The 20,736-nt window shown below is 42.7% G+C and overlaps 1 protein-coding gene across 7 annotated transcripts in view; it reads right to left on the bottom strand.

The window, feature by feature from the left end:
• Positions 1-630: 630 nt before the first annotated feature.
• KCTD1 (potassium channel tetramerization domain containing 1) overlaps positions 631-20,736 on the bottom strand; it is a 106,507-nt gene continuing 86,401 nt past the window's right edge. For all 7 annotated transcript variants that reach the window (XM_027797748.2, XM_055705300.1, XM_055705302.1 and 4 more), the window contains exons 3-5: positions 11,254-11,398; positions 8,617-8,922; positions 631-4,787 (exon numbers count right to left, since the gene is read on the bottom strand). In XM_027797748.2, the coding sequence (XP_027653549.1) occupies positions 4,629-4,787; positions 8,617-8,922; positions 11,254-11,398 (610 nt within the window). In that variant the 3' untranslated portion in view covers positions 631-4,628. The remainder of the gene's footprint in view (positions 4,788-8,616; positions 8,923-11,253; positions 11,399-20,736) is intronic.

Here is a 20,736-nt window from a genome sequence, read left to right as displayed (position 1 = left end):
TATGCTTTTCATTATTTTAGGGTCACAGAGCTCAGTAACGTATATAAGCCCTTAGTCAACAAATGTAAAAAAAAATCGCGGATTCAAGAAAAAAGTGGACTTTTCCCCCATCTGTCAGAGGACACTTCCATTTCTGGAGCTCATCTGCACAAACAGAAGATGCTTCAGCAGGTAGGCACTAGTGTTTCCCCCCAGCATCGATGTTAGCATGCTGGTTACTACTAGCAGAGCTAGCTCAGCTTACAAGGGGATGAACCTTTGTACTATGTGCCTGCATCTTTTTTTGCAAGACTACGAATACAATTTTAGAGGTTTCCATGTCAAATAGAGGATCCCAAATGCTAAGTCAGTTTTGGGGTCTTCAATAACCACATCAACACGGTAGTAGCCAAAGCCAACACAGAGACCTGATACAACGTATTGATTTTTGGTGGTGGCGATCCCTCCAGACCCTCAAGAAATAATAAACTACTCAAACTGAAGTCTGAGAAAAAGCAACTGGTCTACAGCCCTAAGGATGTCTTGGTTTCATTTCCACTGTAAATAAACCTCAGGCAGCATGAATGCCGACATACAAATACCAGTTGTCCCTAGAAATAATTCATAATATAGAATTCCGCAGTCAAGAAATGACAGATGGAAATAAATGTTTTTATTTCTCTGAAAAACCGACCATTGGTCAATAAAAATTCTTTTCTCACCCCCCAAAATCAAACCCTTCCTTCCCCAAGTCCCCAAAAAATTGAACATTAAAGAAAAATAACACTTGACAAGTCATTTGGGTGACAGTAAAAACCCTGTAATTAGTACAGCAATCAATTTTTAAAGGTTGCTGCAAAAAATTACACTCACGAACAAAATGTTTCTCTTCAAATTGAAATGAGTGCCTGTTTAGCATAAAGAAAAATAACTGAATGGGTGGCTCAACTTTCATGTTTTCAGAGGGTAGTACGTTGTCCCCACTGGATTTCGTCATGGATTCTACTGGGTATCAAAAAGCATCAAAACATCACAAGCACCTGCTTGTGCCAGTTAAGCAATGAAATGATCAGTTTTCTTCTGGACACGTGGCAATGAAGAGGAAAAACATTCACCGGGCCAGACTACCTGGAGAAAGAATAAATCATCAGCATATACTTACAAGTAGTGCTTCTGGAAAGACAGATTAACCTAGTGACTAAGCAGGACTTCACCTTCTCCAGCACAGGGTAAATTAACTCAGTCTTCAATGGGACACCCGCTGTTCAAAGGTTCATCCAAGCGTGCCAGGATCCATACTTACATTATGTAGCTGTTTGGTACACTAGGGAGGCGACAGAGGAAGAACTAAACCCTGGGATCGCGGTTATTACAGCAATCCAGTGTTCACATTACCAAAAGAAAAGGTGAAGACCCAGGTCCTCTGCCTGCGTCTCGTTGTGGGAAGGGGTGTTAGGTGGCATCTGCAATCTCTGCATGTCCACAGCAGCTCTCCTGGCATCGGCTTAACCAAGTTGCTGAAGTACAATATTGGCAGCTACTGTTCACTGCAGCTCTTCCTCTTGTTATTAAATACAGTACCACTGATAGCATGAAATGCAGTCATACTTTTTAATACAAAATTAGATAAATTTAAGCTATTGTACATGTCAAAATTACTAACCTCCAGAAACGAGCTGACCATAATCTGGTCCTTCTTGGTTCTCCCCACTCTCCCCTTCCTGGATATATTGCTCATTTGTCTGCTGATCAGCTTTTCTAAAGAACATTTTAAAAACACACGGTTACAAGCCTCAGTTGCAAACAGGACTAATCTCATTTGCTCTCTAGCTTATTCCTGCATATATTTTTCATCAGCCATTGCTTTGTTTATTCATGACCTCTTACTCCATGACTACATCATAATGGCAGAGACATTTACATTCGGGGTCTCGAAGTGATTTTTTGACTCCATCAACAACGAACGCAGGCTCGGTGGGAGGGTGGTCAGCCAGCTGGGGACTTGGGAGGAGCACAGAGGTATCCTCGGTGTCGTTGAGTCAGAGGGGTATGCGCTGGGCAAGCAAAACCACCAGCTGAGCACAACCTGCTGGCTTTGGGAGCAACACAACAAAAAGCATTAGCGGCAAAGTTCCTTGGCCTCCACACCCAGCCTACGCAAAGGCTGTGGGTGGTGTGGGCACTGCCAGTGCCGGGGGACAAATCTTGAGGCTGCTGATGCTCCTGGCCAGGCAGGCTTGGGGTACCTGCTGGCCAAGCAGCAGGGAGCGGAGCTGCAGCACCCCTGGCTCCAGCCTGCACCGGAGCATATGCCTGTACGTAAACACTGTGGCTTGCAGGACAGGTCTGGACGTGAGAGTACCTTTGGGCTTAACAGACAGTGTAAACATATCCCCAGGTACACTGTGGAGGTCCCAGAAAGTGAGGCTCCACCTGGAAGCACAGGGAGGGTTTCTGCAGCAAACAGTCTCTGAAACATCACGTCGCCTTACACTGGTACCCACATACCCTCAACCCATGGGGACTGGCATCTTTTTTGACATCACAAATTTCATACCACTTCCAAGAGTTTGAAGATCTGTTAAAAATATTTATTTCCCAGGGTTTTAGCTTTCCAAATTCTTTGCAAACTAACAACCAAATTGTGGGCAGTAAGAGCAAGCATTTGTTTATTTTCTAAGAGGACTACTTGCTGCTAATTGAAAACAAGCATTTTCAATGAGGCAGCTGTTTCAGTACTGTGAATAGACAGATCAGCATCACATTGAAGATCTAATAACCTGCTAATGAACCTTAATTTTCAGAGCCCCCTCCCTCACCCATTTCCACATTTCAGTAATTTCAAAACCATTGATATGTGCTGGCAGAAAGTTATTAAAAGATGTCAGAGGGCATCTTTTAATAAAAAACAGAAAGCTTTTTTTTTTTTTTCATTATCAGACTATATTAAAAACCTTGTTACATGTATTTAACAATTTCTCTTTTTTCTTCTCTTAAATAAATAGCAAAGTGTCACCAAAATGAATGGAACACTGGCACCATTGCGTTGATAGAAACTTCCATACTAGGATGAATACACAGTCATATTCTGGAATATTGCATAAAAAGATACTTTGGAGGAAAGGTGGCAGTTGCTGGTGCATCTTAGGTGGTGAAAGCATCAACCCGTGAACAAATCTGTGCAGTGTTATCATGATGTGGCGCCTTTGCAAAATCTCACCGGCCCGAACCAAGCTGCAGAGGTGGCCTCGGTAAGACTCTGCAAGAGAACAACTCGCAGGACATCTAATGCAGGACATCAGCTTACTGCCTGCTACCAAGAGCAATGCAGCCAATGGTGTAGCACAAGGGGTTGACCATCTCACTCTCTAGGCAGAACAACACTAGCTTTAGAAGGGAAATAAACGACATTAAAAACAAACAGGCTGACTAACACACAGTAGGGCAAGGGCTTGGAGAGTTGGAGCTGCCAACTCCTTAGTCAAGAGGGAAGGATGCAACTATTCACTGTGACATTGAAGGTTACAGAACCAGGTGCCATTTTTTGACAGGTTTCCCTGGGCTGAGCTGGTGTCATTTTTAAGCCTGACCAACAGCCCCTCTTCAAACAGGGACAAAGCTTAAAAAGGATAGCGCTGAAGGAAGACCAGCAACGTGCAGCACACCAGACAGATCGCACAACGGCGTCTGCTGCCTTTAACTCACTCCACCGTGTGTGGGCAGCGCTGCCTGCCCACTGCCTGCCGGAGTGGCCGCCACTCCGTGCACTGGAGTGCAGTGAGCTAAATCCCACCTCTCTGCTCCTGTTGGCTTAAATCAGACCCTCAGTATTTTAAACAGAGTTTATTGTTATTTAATACATTATAAAATTTGAAAAAATTGTAGGAAAGCAGCAGATTCAAACCAGAGCATCTCTACCAAATATTAATTATTCTGGCCCCCTTTGAAAAAACACAAAACAAAACAAAAACGACAAAAATCCTCATTCAAAAGAAAAGTTAACCTTTCACATCTGTGAGGGCAGACAAAAAGTGTGCGACTTCTGTACAAACTACATTAAAAATTTCAGTCAACTAGCTTTCCAATGCAATGGATGGTCGTCTCCTGAACACCTGCCCATCCACCTCTAAAAAAGACCATAAACCTCCATATGCAAATAAAGTTGAGTCAAGGTGTGTACACATTAAAAAGTGGATGGCTGTTTGGCAATGGAAAATGGGTGAAGAGTAGTCGATGTATCCCCCAATGGTAATGGCTTGTACACCGTTAAGTGGGCCCCAGTAAGGCCTAGGACACTTAATGGCCATCAGAGCACCAACCTCATCTACCACTGTTTTGTTGTTGCATTTCCTACCCTTTGACATATATATACATATATATATGTACATACATACATATACATACATATTTTTAATATATATGTGTGTGTGTGTGTGTGTGTCTTTTCTTTTATACCTTGAGGTTATTATTATTATTACTACTATTCCAAATGTTCCCATATGAATTCAGGTGTGGTCTCTATATTTGATATAAATGTGTCTTTTATTCGATTTTAGTTCCAGGATTTGTTTGGAGTCCAAACTGCACATGAAACGTCCCCCTTTTTTTCTCTTTTCCTTTTTTTTTCGTCATAAAGAAACATGTCCATTTTAGTCCAGAGGCTCTTGCTTTATTCGAATGACAGAGGGTGCACGAGATGTCCTTCTGAGTTCTCGTCTCAGTACGTATTCACTGAATTGGGAAGAGTCCACGCCACCTCCACATGAGCCAACAATCTCAAACCCTCTTTGCTGTAACCTCTCAAGTACCTGCAAAAAAGAGGAGACAAACACCGATGTATAAGTAAATAGACTGGGTTTTGTCCAAGGATGATAACTGCTGCTTTCAAATGGATCCAGCTAGGAAACAGCAGTGGTTACAAAGATCCTGTAACTCGTTCCTTCATCTTCACTGTACTGGACTGATTTCTGCTGACTTTGGCCATTGAGCACTAAGAAGAAAGATATTTATTTATTTTTTAGTACTGTCAGCAAATCCACTATTAGTCTAGCCACAGAAACATGCGTGGAGAAACACATTCTCTGCTTCACAAAATTTACAATGCAAAAGGGCAAATACAGGATTGCACAGCAAATACTGCAAGACACTGAGCAGACACCTCAATTAAATGGTGACAATGCAGATACTGCGGTCATAATTTCAGAAAAGTTACCATCAAATTTTCTAGAAAAAAACAAGCATGACTATGAAGGTTTGTGGCTACAGTTACCTGTGGTTAAACCTGGGACCTTTTAACTTTAATTATGGGACTAACGAGTTCTGGCTATTCACCTTCTTCCCTCCCTTTTCACAACCTGACTGTTGCTTCCGGTGGGAAATACGATGGCAAAATGAAAAAAAAAAAGGAAAAAAAAACCCCACAAGGATAAAAGAAGAGTTAGGCAGGACTCTCGGAGCAGGAGGGGTATGTGCCCAACAGCTCACCCAACAATTGATGTTGCAAAGACCTCAGCTCCCAACACCAGCTCCAGGCTGCTAAGAACATGGTCTCCTTCCACACCACTATTCCACTATTTTTATTTTTTTTTAATTGCCCATGTTCATGCAGGTCTACTGTAACTGCAGGGCTAAGGTATTCTTTCCCTTGTTTATACTCTTTGTTGCTTCTTTCATCGTCTTTATCTGTTCCGCTGCCTGGGCTTCCTTCACCTCCCTTGTGAAGGTGACTCTTCCACGGCTTCACCAGGGTCACCTGTGATGGCCACCAGCCCCAAGGCACAGGCTGATGCTCCTGCACCCCACAGGACATGGGATCTTCTGTCCAGCGTGACCAGATCTCACTGGAGTTGTGCTGGGAGCAGGCGCTGACCAAGTCTTTCCCAGCTATCTCACCAATTAGCAAACTGGCTTGCGTGTGTGCTGGGACAGCAAGGGCAAGCAGGGTGGCAGAAGGCTGCAGCGGATTGGGGTGTGGGGAGAAGCGAACTGTGGGTTAAAAACACTTAAAACAAGACATGCCACGTCTTTACACGTATTGCTTCAGGTCGGCAAATGTCTTTCCAAAATACCTGAGCATGGCTAATTGCACAGCAGACAAATCTCAAAAAGGAGGGGGTAGGAAAAGAGACTTGGAAGGAACCATGAAAACATCTGTGCAATTTTTATTTATCCTGATCTTCAGCTTTTAACAATATAAACCAAAATGCCCCCAGAATGTCTTGGTGCAAGCTACTGAAAAGTCGAGCAGGAGAACTTAGGTCCTGAGAAAAAACCCAGGGGAAGCAACTGGTCAGGAAACCAGCCCAGTTCTGAACAAACCATTTGTACCTCACTCTCTGGGTCTATTGGCAGACCCTGTCCTGCCCCACATTGTTGTTAGTACTGGGAGATGCTTATGACCTCAGAAATGGAAGATGCAGCATTACCAACGTGGCAACATAACCTCTCTTGAAGCCTGTGCATGTTTTGTCGCTGTGACTTGGGTATTTCACATCAATAAATATGTCTGACAATTCTTATTCATGTGACACAAACGTAAGCATCAGAGTAAGTGATAAACGGTTAGAGGCTACAACTGCTTTGATACAACAGGGACATCATATCACATGACATGTGGCTAAATAACCATCCTCCTTGAAAGTCCCATCCCTTTTCAGTTGCAATCTTACATCTAAGGCTGGTCTAAATTTGCGTTAGTCACTACAACAAAACAACTTTAATGTTTCAGCCTGACAGTAAAGGCCAGTAAGAGACTTGGGTAGGTCTAGATAGGTCTGTCCAGACTCCTGGGTTAAGTGCTGGCACGTATGGAGTGCCCAGCGAGCCTTCAGTGCATACTGTGGCACTCAGCTCCCTTCCTCTGGGGAGGGAGCACAGCAGAGCTGCTCTACCTGGACAGCAGGGCCCGGCAGATGGAAAGACACCAAGCTCAGCTTGCAAGTCTCTTCTGCGTAAGAACTCGCTCCTGAGCCTGCAGCATTTAGGAGGTGTACCTAAACCAAACAGCATCAACAGTGCTAATGACCATTCCAGATGTGAAGAAGTGTTCTAACTCCAAAGTGCTGTCTGTGCAGGATGCGCTAACTAGGCAAAGATAGGTGTGTGATGTTTGTTTTTAACTACCGAAGGATAAAACCATTAACAGTATGACTTATTAAGTTTATTATATTTATTCCAGAAATTACCTGCATTTGTCTCCCAGATTTTTTCTTATCCATTTCATAAGAGCTATTGATCATAGATTGGGTTGGGTTGGAAGGGACCTTTGACAGTCACCTAAGCCAACCCCCCTGCAATGAGCAGGGACATCTTCAACTCCATCAGGTTGCTCAGAGCCCCATCCAGCCTGACCCTGAAGGCTTCCAGGGATGGGGCACCTGCCACCCCTCTGGGAAACCTCTTCCAGTGTTCCACCACTATCACTGTAAAAAAATTCTTCCTTCTATCTATTCTAATTCTACCCTCTTTTAGTTTAAAACCATTACCCCTTGTCCTACTGCAAAAGGCCTCTAGTATGCCATAAAAAATCAGGAAAAACTGCTGAAAGTGAAAAAGGAGGCATTTCCCTGAGACCACAGAAATGGATGGGCCCTATTTGCAATAAGCAGGCATGCCTTTGGTTTTGTTACCACAGCAAGGAGGAAGACTGAACATGTTTTCTTCATCCAAAGTAAAAAGCATATGGAAGACATGGGTAACGCTGGAAAAAGGACACAACTAGCTTTTAACCACATCTATGGTAACTCCCCCCTTTTCACATGCCTTGCCTGACAGTCTTGTTGGAAGGGTCAAAGTCCTCCTAGGATGCCCCAGTCTGAAAGACAGCAGAGGAGGCTGAGACAAAGTCCCCTCTACGAAGGTAAAAACTCAACAGATGCCTTCTCCTGTGGCTGCAAACTGCTCCCTTCTCCAGTAATACTGGGTCCTCTTTTAGGAGGAGGGAGGAGGAAGAAGGAGGATGCTGGCTGTGTTCTCCCTTTGTGGAAGTGTGGCCCTCCTTTCAGTAGCTGGCCAACGCTACTGTCCCATCATCTCTTTCTCACATTAATTCCTCTTCCCCCTCAGGTCTCACAGCCAGAATAAGGGACTGGGGCTTCACTTTTTTGCTCCTCCGTTCTTCCTATTTAGTTTCAGAGCTTCTATAGACTCCGGCAAATCAGAGCATCTCTGTTGCCTTTCTCAGGTGAAGGAATAGCTCCTGATGTCCTCACAACAGGTTCTGTGGGGATGTGGCCTCTTCCTTCCCTGGTTTGAGATGTCCCTGTGCCCTCTCATCAAGCCAGAAGACAATTTGTAACAAGCAGGGCAAGGGACTGGAAGCAGGCCTGAATGTTCGCCCTATATTCAAATGTCAAAAAAAAATGTTTCTCCAAATATGCAATGTCTTTACATTGAGGCACACATGTATCTCCTAAAGCAAGTTTTTAACGCTACTGTAGTTTGCTTGCAAAGAGATTTGGTGATGATATGCGTAAATTAAGTTCAGAAAGCAACCCCGACCCACAGAAATAAATAACTAGCTCAAAGCCTCCAGCTGGCTTTGTTCACCAAAACATTCCCAGTGACAGGGAAGAATGTCAACCCATTGGTAGCTGGCCAGCAGGCTCCCTTCCAAGAAGTGCATACGTGACTTCCTACCTGAACTGAGTTGAGGTGACAGTATCCGTTCAGTGGAAATCGGATGACATGCGTCGAGTCATGATTCCAGCCGGCATTGACAGAATTACACATCACATCACCGATTTCTGGAAACACTTCTTCTATCAATGACTTATCACCACTCAGCGTAATCCTCTCTCCAAGATCTGGGGCAACTCGCACCACCAGGCACTCACAAGACTTTGAGAAGCGGCCACTCTCCCGGTCCTGTTTCCACCTTTCCATCTCTCCTAGCATGGGCTGAAGCTGGAAATACTTTGCTTCTTCATATAACAAACTGTAGTCCTGAAAGACACATATATTACTGTGCACAATTAAGAAAGAGGCATTGCTAATGTACCGCTTAATGTATACGGTTATGCAGGCTAACGCTGCTCTAGATCTGGAACCCTTCAGACATAGTTTGTAATTACTGTGTAGGAAGGTGTAATAAAACAACAGTGCAAGCAAAAAGTAACCATCAGCCACTTGAAACAGACTGGGTATAGCAGCACTAGTGAGGGGAGGGGGAGGCTATGCTTGCTTAACTCCCTCCTGCTATGGAATAATCCAGGGAGAAAAAAAAAAAATAAATCTTAGTTTTCCCCATACTTTATCCCCATAGTGATGTCATAGAATAATGACCTCATTGAACAGATGGAACAGAATTCAATCAGGACTCAGAAAATTCATCACTAGGATCCATCACGTCTTACAGCATTACTAGCAGGCATTGTAACAGGTATAAGAATGTAAATGAGGGAGCCTGCAATGGTTCTTAGTGTAAAATGATTCAGATATTTGCATAATGGATTGCACATATTACTGCATTTTAAAAATTAAGTATTTTTTAATACCTCCCCATTTTGCCAACAGTATTGTTTACTACATCATCTCAAATGCCAGAGCAGAGCAAACGCATTTCTAAGCATACCCAGTACAAAAGTAATTTAGAACTGATGATCTGGAGTCTGCTACTGCCATTTTTTAAATTAAAAAAAATATCTTTTTTTTCTAGGTTTAAGAGCATAAGACCATTTGGAAAATATTTATACAGAGAAAAGCGATACATGAGAATTAGGGAAGACAGGAACAGAATGACATGAGAAGACTGCTAACAGTCAATACGGCCCTGAATTTGCGCTAGAAACCAAATACTTTGTGAGAATGGGACATCTAAGTCATGTTCAAAATACTGCTTACATTTAACATGTAACAAAGAAGTCACCTCTTCCATATGAAACAAGGACTGCTGTTCGTTTTAAGCACTGATCTTTGGACACCTTACAGCATAACTGGGGAAAGACACCCCTTTGAACGTCATGTTGGTCGGGTGAACTTGCCAGGAGTTACATTTTTAATTTCAGCATAGCTACAGTATATTTATGTGTTTAAAAGGCTCTGCATATATAATTTCTTAATATTGCACGGAAAGTGGCGTTTCCTTTTCCTGTATTTCTGATTACCTTCAGGACAAGTGCCGAGAGCAGCGCAAAGTCACGCTAAGGCTTCAAAAGAGGGACATGATGCATATTGGTTAGTTCCAAACTCCCACATTATTCAGGTAGATCTGAATAATCATGCACAGGAGAACTAAGTATGCCTCTACAGGTGATGATTCAAAGATTGCTGCAATATGGGTCTCAAACTCAACCTCACAGCTAATACGCCCCTCTCTCAGATCTCAGAAAATCTCTTAGGTACGAGGGATAAAAGACTGTACACGAGTGTGAGCTGCTCTAACCCTTCCCCATCCCCTCTCCTGCTTAATCTGAATTGCTGCATTTCCTATGTGAACTAATGGCACAGCCAGCTACACTGATACGCATTCATTAAGTAATGATAAAGATCTGTTCTGATTGCAGCCGCGGTCTCCAGTGCTTTCTTCACTGACACCACACATACACCCACACACCTACAAGCAGATAAACACAGAACATCACATGGAGTCTGAAACTCTGCTTCTGTAAGCTAATGTCTAATGTGGTGAACTACCACAAATTTAATTTGTTATTAAAAAGAAAAAAAGGCAGGCTCTTTAATAAAGTTTAAATAATAAATGTAGAACTGTTCATCCCTGACTTCTCTAAAACTCCAAAATTAAGCTTGCAGTATACATTCAAGAGTCTGAGGGAGAAAATATTTTATGACTTAATGGTCAAATATTACCATGTGTGCAGTTTACTTTGTCAGTACTTCGATTCCCACACTATTCTCTGAATTTCAGCGTGGGAGTGGAAGCCAGCGCTGCTGCGATCAGAGGGGAAGCATAAAAGTGGATAGGAGGACAAGTAATCAGCAAAGCTCACGAGCAGTCGGTTGCAGATTGTAACATCCTTTCCGTTTCCATCAGCATCCTACGATATTTAATTTCCTTAGGTCAAACATGGCAAGGTTGCTCCATTACGCTATAGCCAGGAGGGGAAAATTTAATATTGATGCCACTCTAGAAAAGGCTGACAGGTGCCACTTTTGCACCCCCATGCTTATTTCTGCCATGTACCTGAAACTAAAGACATACCCCACGAGTCCCCCCCCTCCCCCACCTCCACCATCTAGGGCTCTGCTTTGACTACACACCAGATACTTGGCTTTACCAAGGTAGGTGCAAAACACCCAAGTCCCTTGAAATCTCACCTTGAAATCATCAGGAATGAGGAGTTTTGATGTCCTTAAAAAATTCAAGATATATCTGAACATCTGCCCATCCCTGTCAATGAAATAATGCTGCTTGAGACTGTCGAGGACAATGGGCTCCGTGCCATCGAAAAGCCGTCCGATTCTGGAGAGGAAAGAAGAGACAAGCAGCAAGGGTCAGACCAAGCTTGGCTCAGCAGCTGCTCAAACGGCCTGACACTGCAAAACCCCCTCGCGCCAACTTCACCAAAGCAGCTCTGTGGCTCCGCTCCATGAGAAAAGGGCTGGTTTCAAACCACAGTTTAAGCTGCATGTTTTCTAGCGTGGCCTCAGAAACTTCTAAGTAGCACAGCTGGGGAGGTGGAGGGGAAGCAGCTGGGGCAGGAGCCTCTTGCACCAGCCTGGCTGTCCAAACGCGTGTCGTGTGAGATGACACCCCCTCAATCATTTTGGACACCTCTCTTGATAGCCCCCATCAGCAGACCCCAACCCCCCGGATGCACCCCTTGATTGACTCCATTCTGCTTTCCGCAGGATTGCGCGATGGACTTAATTTAGTTTGGAAATTGCACTTGGGAAACAGGGGGCTTTTTTGTTGCTTGCTTGGGTTTTGTGTGTTTTTAAAGCCAGTTCATATTTTGGATGCCATTTACTGCAACCAATACTTGGACAAGTACAGCTGAGGGGGCAGCACATTGGGGGAAAAAGAAGCTGGGGATACAAAGGTTGTAACATTTCAATGCAAGATAATGATTTCACAGTAATAATTAACTGTTTGTAGCAGGTTATCAATTACCACACTCTAAAATAATCAGGAAAAATGCCTTGGTTTTTAGAGACCACCCACTGACCACCAGAACCATGCAGTCACCTAGAGAGCCTCCGCTTGCCAACAGTTCTTGCAACATCAACTGGTGTGCACACACACATTTTCTAGATGTGCGCCTCACAAACCAGCTTTAGTTAGAGCAGTAGGAAGGGCTGATAACTCTGAACAAAACCCTCACCAGAGCAACATGAAATATATGTTGTTTCTGCGCTGGGGCATTTGCGAAACACTCCTGAGTCACTGGTCGTTTCCCAATGAAATCAGCAGGAGCGACTGGTAGGTTTGATTCTCTGTTCCTGTTCATACATCTGTACGTGCAACGTGGAAGTACTTTTTGATCCTTTCCAACATCTGAACTGTAAACAAAATGGTCTTGAAATAGCTCACTTGCAATATGTCATACAGACACTCCATGTGAAATATTACCGACAATGTGGGATGAGATTTCAGAGCCTTGTCACAACCTGTTACATTCTGCCATATTCTGCCAATACTGTGTTTTCAGTATTTTAATTAACAGGCTCATTTATATGTAGTTTTTATCTTAATAGAACCAATCTGGCTTGGGACCCAGCACAGTGAAACCTCTGCAGGTTACACAACAGTATCCCCAGACATCAGCATGGAGCTAGGGGACCGACGGGCACTTTTATTCCCAGACCACACTCAGTTGGTGGCATACTTAAGGTACAAGTTTGTCTTCTCACGAAAAGGATAGAGTGAGCACAACAAACAGTCATGGCACACTATTTTTGTTTTAAAAGACATGAAGAAACAACCATTCCCCACCACCACCAAGGGAAAAAAACCCGAGATGAAAGGCAACCAGCCCTCCTCCAGCATGAAGCATCCCAGGCTCAGAGACGCCCCATTCATCAGCCAGCAGAAGGGGATCTCCAGGGAAAGGTTCAAGAGGCAAAAACCAGATGTGGTTCTCAAAAAAGGGGAGCCAGCAGGATTTGCAGCAGGGTCTTGGGGAACTGCAGAGGGACAGGGGTCAAGGTGACCACACACCATGTCGCACCCACAGCCATACCACCTCCCTTCGACAACGGCAACCCCAATGGAGTCTGGAGCGACGTCTGCACCCACAGCAGCAGTACACCCACTAAGAAGCTGTGAGCAGACTACAAGTCTCATCTATTCTTTCTCACCAGCTGGGAGAGATGAAGACCAGGAAAGAAATAAAACCTCATTAACCTCAGCTGGCCATCTACAATTCTGCAGGAAATGTCTAAATCAATTCAAGTTGCACGAAATCTGTAACATGTAAGGAATCAAATGTGTTTTGCAGAATGATCAGGTATCAATTTTTTTTCAAAGCCATCCCTTAGAACTGTTCAAGCTTTCTTCCTTGGATACTTGGTTAATGCCTGCCCTGCTGCTCAAAATTTGAGCTGCGACAAGACTCCTGTTCACTAGGCGGATGAGCAACATTTATGTCTAATATGGATGCACTCGGCACTTAGAATTAATTTTCCCCTATACTCAAGCATGTCATCTTGGAATCCATTGTAGAATTCACACACAAAACATATATTTGGCTAAGTCAGTCATTACTGAAATGTATAATTGTAATTGGTTTCTGCAGCATTTTCCTAGTTCTAAATTACTACTATAATTACATATTTTAAACCTCTAGGCTTTTTGTCTTCATTTTATTAATTGTTTAGGAGACGAACAAGATAGTATCAGAGGATGGAGCCTTCTGACAAAACCATAATGCTGACAAGAGCGCGCAGCCATCAGGGGTCTGCCTGGGACCTGAAGGGCTGTGGGTCTGGGCTGGATCAGTTCGCAGAAGGCACTGCTGCTTTGCAGCAGCAGGAAAACCCAAGGAATTGCAAAGTCCCAATTCCCTTCCCATTCCCCTCCCAGGATCACTTTGCAATACACAACTGCACTTTCACGTGTTAAAACAGCTCTGGAAGGGCAGACCCCCAGCAGAGAGACTTCTGTAAACAAAATTAAAGCCTTTTTCCTTTTCAGATGGAAAAACTTAGGTTCCAGCTTCTTTCACATGGCCTCCATGGAAAGACTTGAGATAATACAGGACCAAATCTGGTGGCTTGGTCCTTCTCCTAAGCTGCATTTGCTACACCCACCAGGAGAGGAGACCTGGCTATGCCAGCACCTGGGGAATGACCCACACCTTCACCTTCCAGCCCTTCCCTGTACTCCTGGGTTCCCGGAAGCACCGTGGCAAGCTCTCTGTGCCCTGGCAACTTCTCTATACAATCCGATTTGAGTAACCATCCCCCCTGACACCCATAGCTCTGCTGTTACTTTGGCTTCGTCTCACACTGCAATTATAAATGCTGAAGACCCATCAGCCTGCTGGCACCAGAAGGGACTTTTAAGGCACGTTTATAATAATTTCACTTCCCAAGAAAACCTGAACTATTATTATTCCCCCTTTCCGTCTTGACAACACTGGTCTATGATAGGCAAAGATAACTTTTTGCTTTTTTTAAATGACAAATGCATAACAGCTGAATGGATTTCCAAACATGAAAGTGCTTTGAAGGAGGCTTGAAAATAAGCTGATAATTATATGCAGAATTAGTCAAATATCAAGGGTAAAGGATAAGAAACCATAGTCCATTTACAAGAAAATGTATTTCTGAAATATTTAATTAAAACTAACAGGCTGGAATTTTCGGTGTATCAGGAAAATTAATGTCCCATGGGTTGAAAGTGCGACCTCCAATGGGTAATAATTAATGTCTGTGGCTTTAAGTATCATATTCCACTGTCAGAAATCGAATGCTTCAAGGGCTGAAAATACAACCAGTGGAAAACTCTGCTTCTCTCAGAGAATTTAATTTTACTTTAAGGACACAAAACAGGTACAGCTTCAAGCCTGGTTTTAGTGGGGAAAGAAAACAATGGGATGTGGACATGGAACAGTGTTTTAATTCCATAAAATACTACAGGGATGGATCCTTCTCCCCACTGACCTGTAACAGCATTGCTAGACCAAAGAGCTGGCACAGGAAGGTGACACTGCTCACAGGATTTCTCAGATTCTTCAGAAACAAGTCCTGTTTGTCCAGCATAAAAATATACTCAGTCTGCAGCAAAACTGTATACATTGTGTGTTTATAGCCTTGCTCTCTCAGTGTATAAATATTTATATATATTACTATACACATAGAGAGAAAGACTGCCCTTTAGTATATCCTGCCTCTGTTGGGAGTTTGGGAAAACAGCAATAATTAGGAACAAGATGGCCAATATTAATTAAACAAGTAAACTACTGCACAACTTTCTTAAGAAAAATGACACGGGTCTGCAGATTGTTTTAGCGGCTTCAGTGGACACAGCTAAACCTCTTCCCTTTTGTAATCAAACTGATCAAGGAACATGGAAAAACTGTAAGCCTTTATGTGTGCAAGCATGCAGAACAGTGCATTAGTTTCAGACTAAGGTAGAAATAAACTTTTTTTTTTCTCTGAGAAAATATAGATTTCTTATTATTGAATATATTCGGTATATTATTGCTCATATTATCATCTTTATCAGCAGACGCTATGAACTCAAAACTAACTGAAAACCTTCTGCAATAAACCATTCCTACCAGTTCTAAGCTGTAAGCTTTCCCCGCTGTCTGTGTCTTTCGCAGAACAACAAAAAGGGAGGAAAATTCCTGGTGTGAATCCCTTTTAATAACCTGGCAGAGGGAACTGTGCAGCAGGAGGAGCATCAGCAATACCCTGGCACCCGCAATCCCATGCTAACAGCAAGGCAAGTAACTGCCTGGGACTATGCTGAGGTCGGATATTCAGTGGCTGGCAAGGGGCAAAGTGCTCATGAAAACACGTCTCTCTCCCTCCACTAATGAATCACATGGCAAAGGAAAAGTATTTCAGTCAAAATCTTACTCACCTGGTTGGAGCCACTATGTCAAAAGTGAGTAGGGAGTTGGTTCTTAAAAGTATGAGTGAATGCAAGTTTTATTATCACATCATTATATTTAAGTGGCTAATAGGAACGCTTATTTAACACTCTGGGTGTGTGGAGAGTGAGCTGGAATAGGCTTTTACTTTTTTTTTTCCTCTGTAACTTCTTAGTCCACATTGTCCTTATTAATTTCTTTTCATTTTCTTTTACTGAGTGCTCAAAGGCAATTTGCATAAGAGCCCATTATAAATTAGATCTGTTTAATGGTATGCTCATCTCATGGCTATTTAATTTTACTTCCTCGTACATCTAAATTACATAATTTTGCACTGTCCCCTAGAAGCTAGTACATTTGAAGAGGCATCCACACCAAGGAGAAATGCTATCCTAAGTGGAGAATGACAAGGTTTCTATCTTTTTTTCAGAGGACCGCTTTGACAGTAACAACCTGCTCTTCTTTTTTGAATACCTCACATCATTTGGATCCACAGTGACTGAATACATAGCAACCTTTATACCTCTGCATAACAAAAGTCGGCTCATAAGCATGATATAACAGAATACATTTGCAATTTTCAGGAACATATATTATGAAAACCGCATTTTAACCAAATACCCTGTTGTAATCTCTTGCTCTCAGTGCTATTATAATTTGTTCTTATCTCTTCCTCCTTACATTTAATTTAAGGTTTTGTGTCCATGAGTCTCAGGAATTCCTTGGCACAGACAGTTCCTACATTATGAGAAAAAGCATGAATACAATGATTATAAAGCAAAGGTAACAGGGGAAAAATGTATTAAAACCTACAATTTCATTAAGCCTTCTATAGAAAAGATATTTATATAGGAGCCAAAATGACAGAGCCAGAAGTATGTACGGAAGGAGGTATTAAAACACTGATTCTTACGAGATTTAAAATAAAATGTTACACAGCATTTTAAAGAACAGATAAATCCCAGATACTGACAAGAAGGATGTCAAACTTTTATGGAAATATTTGCTAAAGATTAAAGAACTGAATCATTTACATGGAGATCATTTCAAACAGCTTAAGATTGTTATTTGAGCATGGAAGAAAAGGTAAGGGCAAGCTCAGAGGGCTGATAAAACATTTAGAAGAAATTGAGATAGACAAGAAGTGCTGAGCAGGAGACAGGAAGGATCTGAAACGATGAGTGAGGTGGTATTGTCAGAGAGCACATCAGAGACAAAAAAAAAAAAAAAAAAAAAAAAAAAAAAGAAACATGGGATTTGCTACAACCTGCCTGATCAGAGGCAGCACCAGCAGCAGAGATGAAAGCAAATGAGACATATTACAAAATGAACTAATAGTCATTGGATCTAACCCTCATGGACAAACTGACACGTTAACTAGAAAAGAATAAATTGCACAACACTGTGTAGTCATGTTGCAGGAATGCTACTTACACGAGAGTGAACTACAGCTTTCTACGCCACAGATGAGCACGGAGATGATGAGATGTGTAACTAAATGACAGTTGAACAAGAGGATATGTGGGTCACAGGAAACATTGGGGTGAGTTAAAAAATGGATGGCAAAGGCTCCAGAAGTCACTAGCAACACCTTAACCTGTTTGCCTGAAAAGGAAGCTTTTCCAAGCAAAATGAAAACCTGTACTTTCCCCACTAAACAGGGGATCTAGCTACCCAGGAGATTCACACCAGAAGTAATAACTACACTACGAAGCAGAGCTAATACAGTAACTCCCCTGATGTACATAACATGCTGGCTGATAGCCTCACCGGTGGGTGCAGGGTGCCCAAATGTCTAACAGAAGCAGACCAAAAAAATACACTCTGTCACAGCCTTCTCCCGGGATGGTCAACCTCCCGCTCCCAAACTCAGGACCATCATCCAACCAGACCAAATGACACTTGGAGAAATGCTGACATTTTAGAAAAGAAAGGAATAAATAGTTGGGATGGGATTTCAAGAGCTGGTGACTCACGGCCAGAAAACTATATATGTGGGCAGATGGAAACCATCTCCCACATTGCACGACGGCAGCAAGGGTGAGGCCAGGACAGCACTATCCCCAGACTGCGGATGATGGGCCAGGGAGTTTCTGTTTACCATGTACTTCTCTCTCTCCTCTGGTACACCAAAGAGATACAGACAGATAAGAGGAACAGGCTGCAACCCAAATCTGCATCTTTTCACACAAGGCTGGGCAAGTAAGTGTTTAAAAAGCAATTTCAATACCATGGCAGCCAAACCTCCTGAACCTCTAGGTTGCATTACTGGCTTCAGATGTGGCTGAGAGGGGTCTGTCCTCTGCTCTCCAGCTGTTCCCCCACACAAAACCAGGATCCTCATCCCCACAATCCCCATCACTTTTGACAAAGTGAGGTTATTCCACCTGACAGATCCTGAAGTTGCTGACACTTCACAAGACAGCATGCCAACCCCTGAGCCTCATGGTTTTGCTTGTCTCCAGATGCCAAGCACTCCCTCAAGCCCTTTTGCTACCATACAGGCCCATCTCCAGAAAACTTAAGTCTTGTAAACCCAAAACAGGCTGTTTCTTCAGCCAAACCACTATCTACACAGCAGTACCACAGCCCTTCCCTTCCTCTAGGATCCTGAGACACCTCTCCAACTGGCCAGCTCTCTGATCGACCCACCCCACATGCCAAGTCAGGGAGATCTGGAGCAGGGGAGGAGGCTGCAGGTCCCTGCCGTCGTCCCTCTAATCACGAGAGGCGTTTTATGCTTTACAATGCCATCTCTCCTTGCTGTTTTCTTTCACGCTCATTCATGCACTGGATATACTGAAGAGCAGACTGCAAGCCTTTAAGCCCCACATCTCCTACAGTGTTTGGTATCTTGCAAATAAGTCCTTAAAAACTTTTTAGTTTTCCAGAGCATATCAAAACCACTTTTCCTAAAATCATTTAAACCAATGAAATGTTAAATCAATTATTCATGCAAATACTTTTTCCATCTCTGTTTTTTGTAACCAAGTTTTCTTGGCAATGATAACATTTCACAGAAAAATTAACAAATATTCTCTTTGCTTGCCAAGATAATTTTACTAAGCTTGAATCCGATTTCATTGAGGTACATTATTTATGTTTTATCTTGAGGGAAGCTGCCTATTAAGTTAGTAGCAACCGTGTCCTCTTGCTTATGATACGGTTATTACCAAGTTATCAGGAGTACCTTTAAGTTATTAGGGTGCAATGGCAAATTAAGTACTTTGCGTCATAATTAGCTAATAACTTTTGAATTATATTTTAATCATGTTTAAGATGGTCAGGTTTGCTGTGAGTACAGTTAATAAAGGACAGGAGCAGAACCCGAGTCTTTATCATTCAATACCAAAAGCCAGAAAGTAGCTAAACCAGTGCATGCACAACATCCCAAAGGCCATGATAATCTGTATGTTGAGAACACTGAGCCCCTTTACAGGCAGCAATGTGAAAAAGCAGAACCTGTGTCTTAAGATCATGTTTAAGTTAAAGTCAAAAACATATTGGCTCAAAACCACTCTTCTTTGTGCTTGTCAATTTTTCTTAAAAGGACATGTTAGCAATACCCTTCAAATCCTTATCAATAAACCTGTAAATGCAGATTCCACAAAGAGAGAACACTGTTAAAGCAACTTAGCAAAAGCCACCAGCACCATTTCCCTTTTGAAAATCTGGATGTTGAAAAAAAGCCAAACCACCAACAAAAAAAACCTTCTCAGAATGAGGGAATTTCTTTGATGTATTCCTTCGTACATCAAGTTTGCCTCTCAGCTTTTATGAATTTCATTCAAACCATTCTTAGCTCTCAGTATTTCCTCTGTGGCCTTGAGAAGACTCAGCATCAATATTCCAAGTATGTATCACTGGAAATTAGGAAACACTCTGCGATTCTCCATGAAATCCCTTAGAAAAGTAGCAGCAAAATGAGTTCTGGACCCATAACCAATAGATATGCTAGTTAAGCACGTACACGCTATGTAAGAAGTGCTGTGGTATCACTAACTCTGCCCCTTTCCAGGATGCTACTTGGGGAACCAGGCATCGCTCTTCATGTGCCTGGAGCCTGTGCGCCTGTGAATTGCCATGAGACTGTAACAAATCAAGCTTTCCAAGATCTTCACAGCTCTGACTAGCTAGCCAGAAATCCTGTCTATGTTGTTTTGTCAAATGCTGCCTCCTCTATGAGAAAGGACAACATGTTTCCATAGACAGGACAAGAACACACTTGCCCTTCCCTTTGCAAGAGTTGCACAAACTCCTCCTGCATTGCAGCCCATAAAGGCAAGAGACTGTACACCTAACCTCTGCGTGCTGTACAGGGATCCTACGGGGACTGCTTCTCAAGAGAGAAAGAGGACATTTCTACATTAAAGCCCCAGTAGAAGCTTCCCATTAATGGGAAAGAAAGTGCTTCTAAAACCTTTAGCTGTTAACTAGAGCGAGCCTCTGTCCCCAGAAAAGATCATCCTCCAAAGCCTAGAATGGACTAAAGCATTCCCTAACATCCTTGCTCCTCGGCTTTCAATAAATACCCATGAAAGTAATTTGCAAAATTTGTAACGTCCTTCTCAAATGCAGTTCATGCAGAGGACAACAATTTGCTACTGCTAGCTTGTGCAGCAGAAGCCTGTAAAAAAGATTAACAGGTTTCAAACCCTGCTGCTTAAGTCAGGCTTGGACTGTCACAAGATAAATTTGTCAGGAAAGGTGGAAAGGGTGTTCAGACTGCTTTTCTAAAGCCCTACAAGAATAGATA

This window comes from Falco cherrug, chromosome 3, assembly GCF_023634085.1.
Source record: "Falco cherrug isolate bFalChe1 chromosome 3, bFalChe1.pri, whole genome shotgun sequence".
NCBI classification, from domain to species: Eukaryota; Metazoa; Chordata; class Aves; order Falconiformes; family Falconidae; genus Falco; species Falco cherrug.
This window is presented reverse-complemented; position numbering and strand designations above follow the sequence as displayed.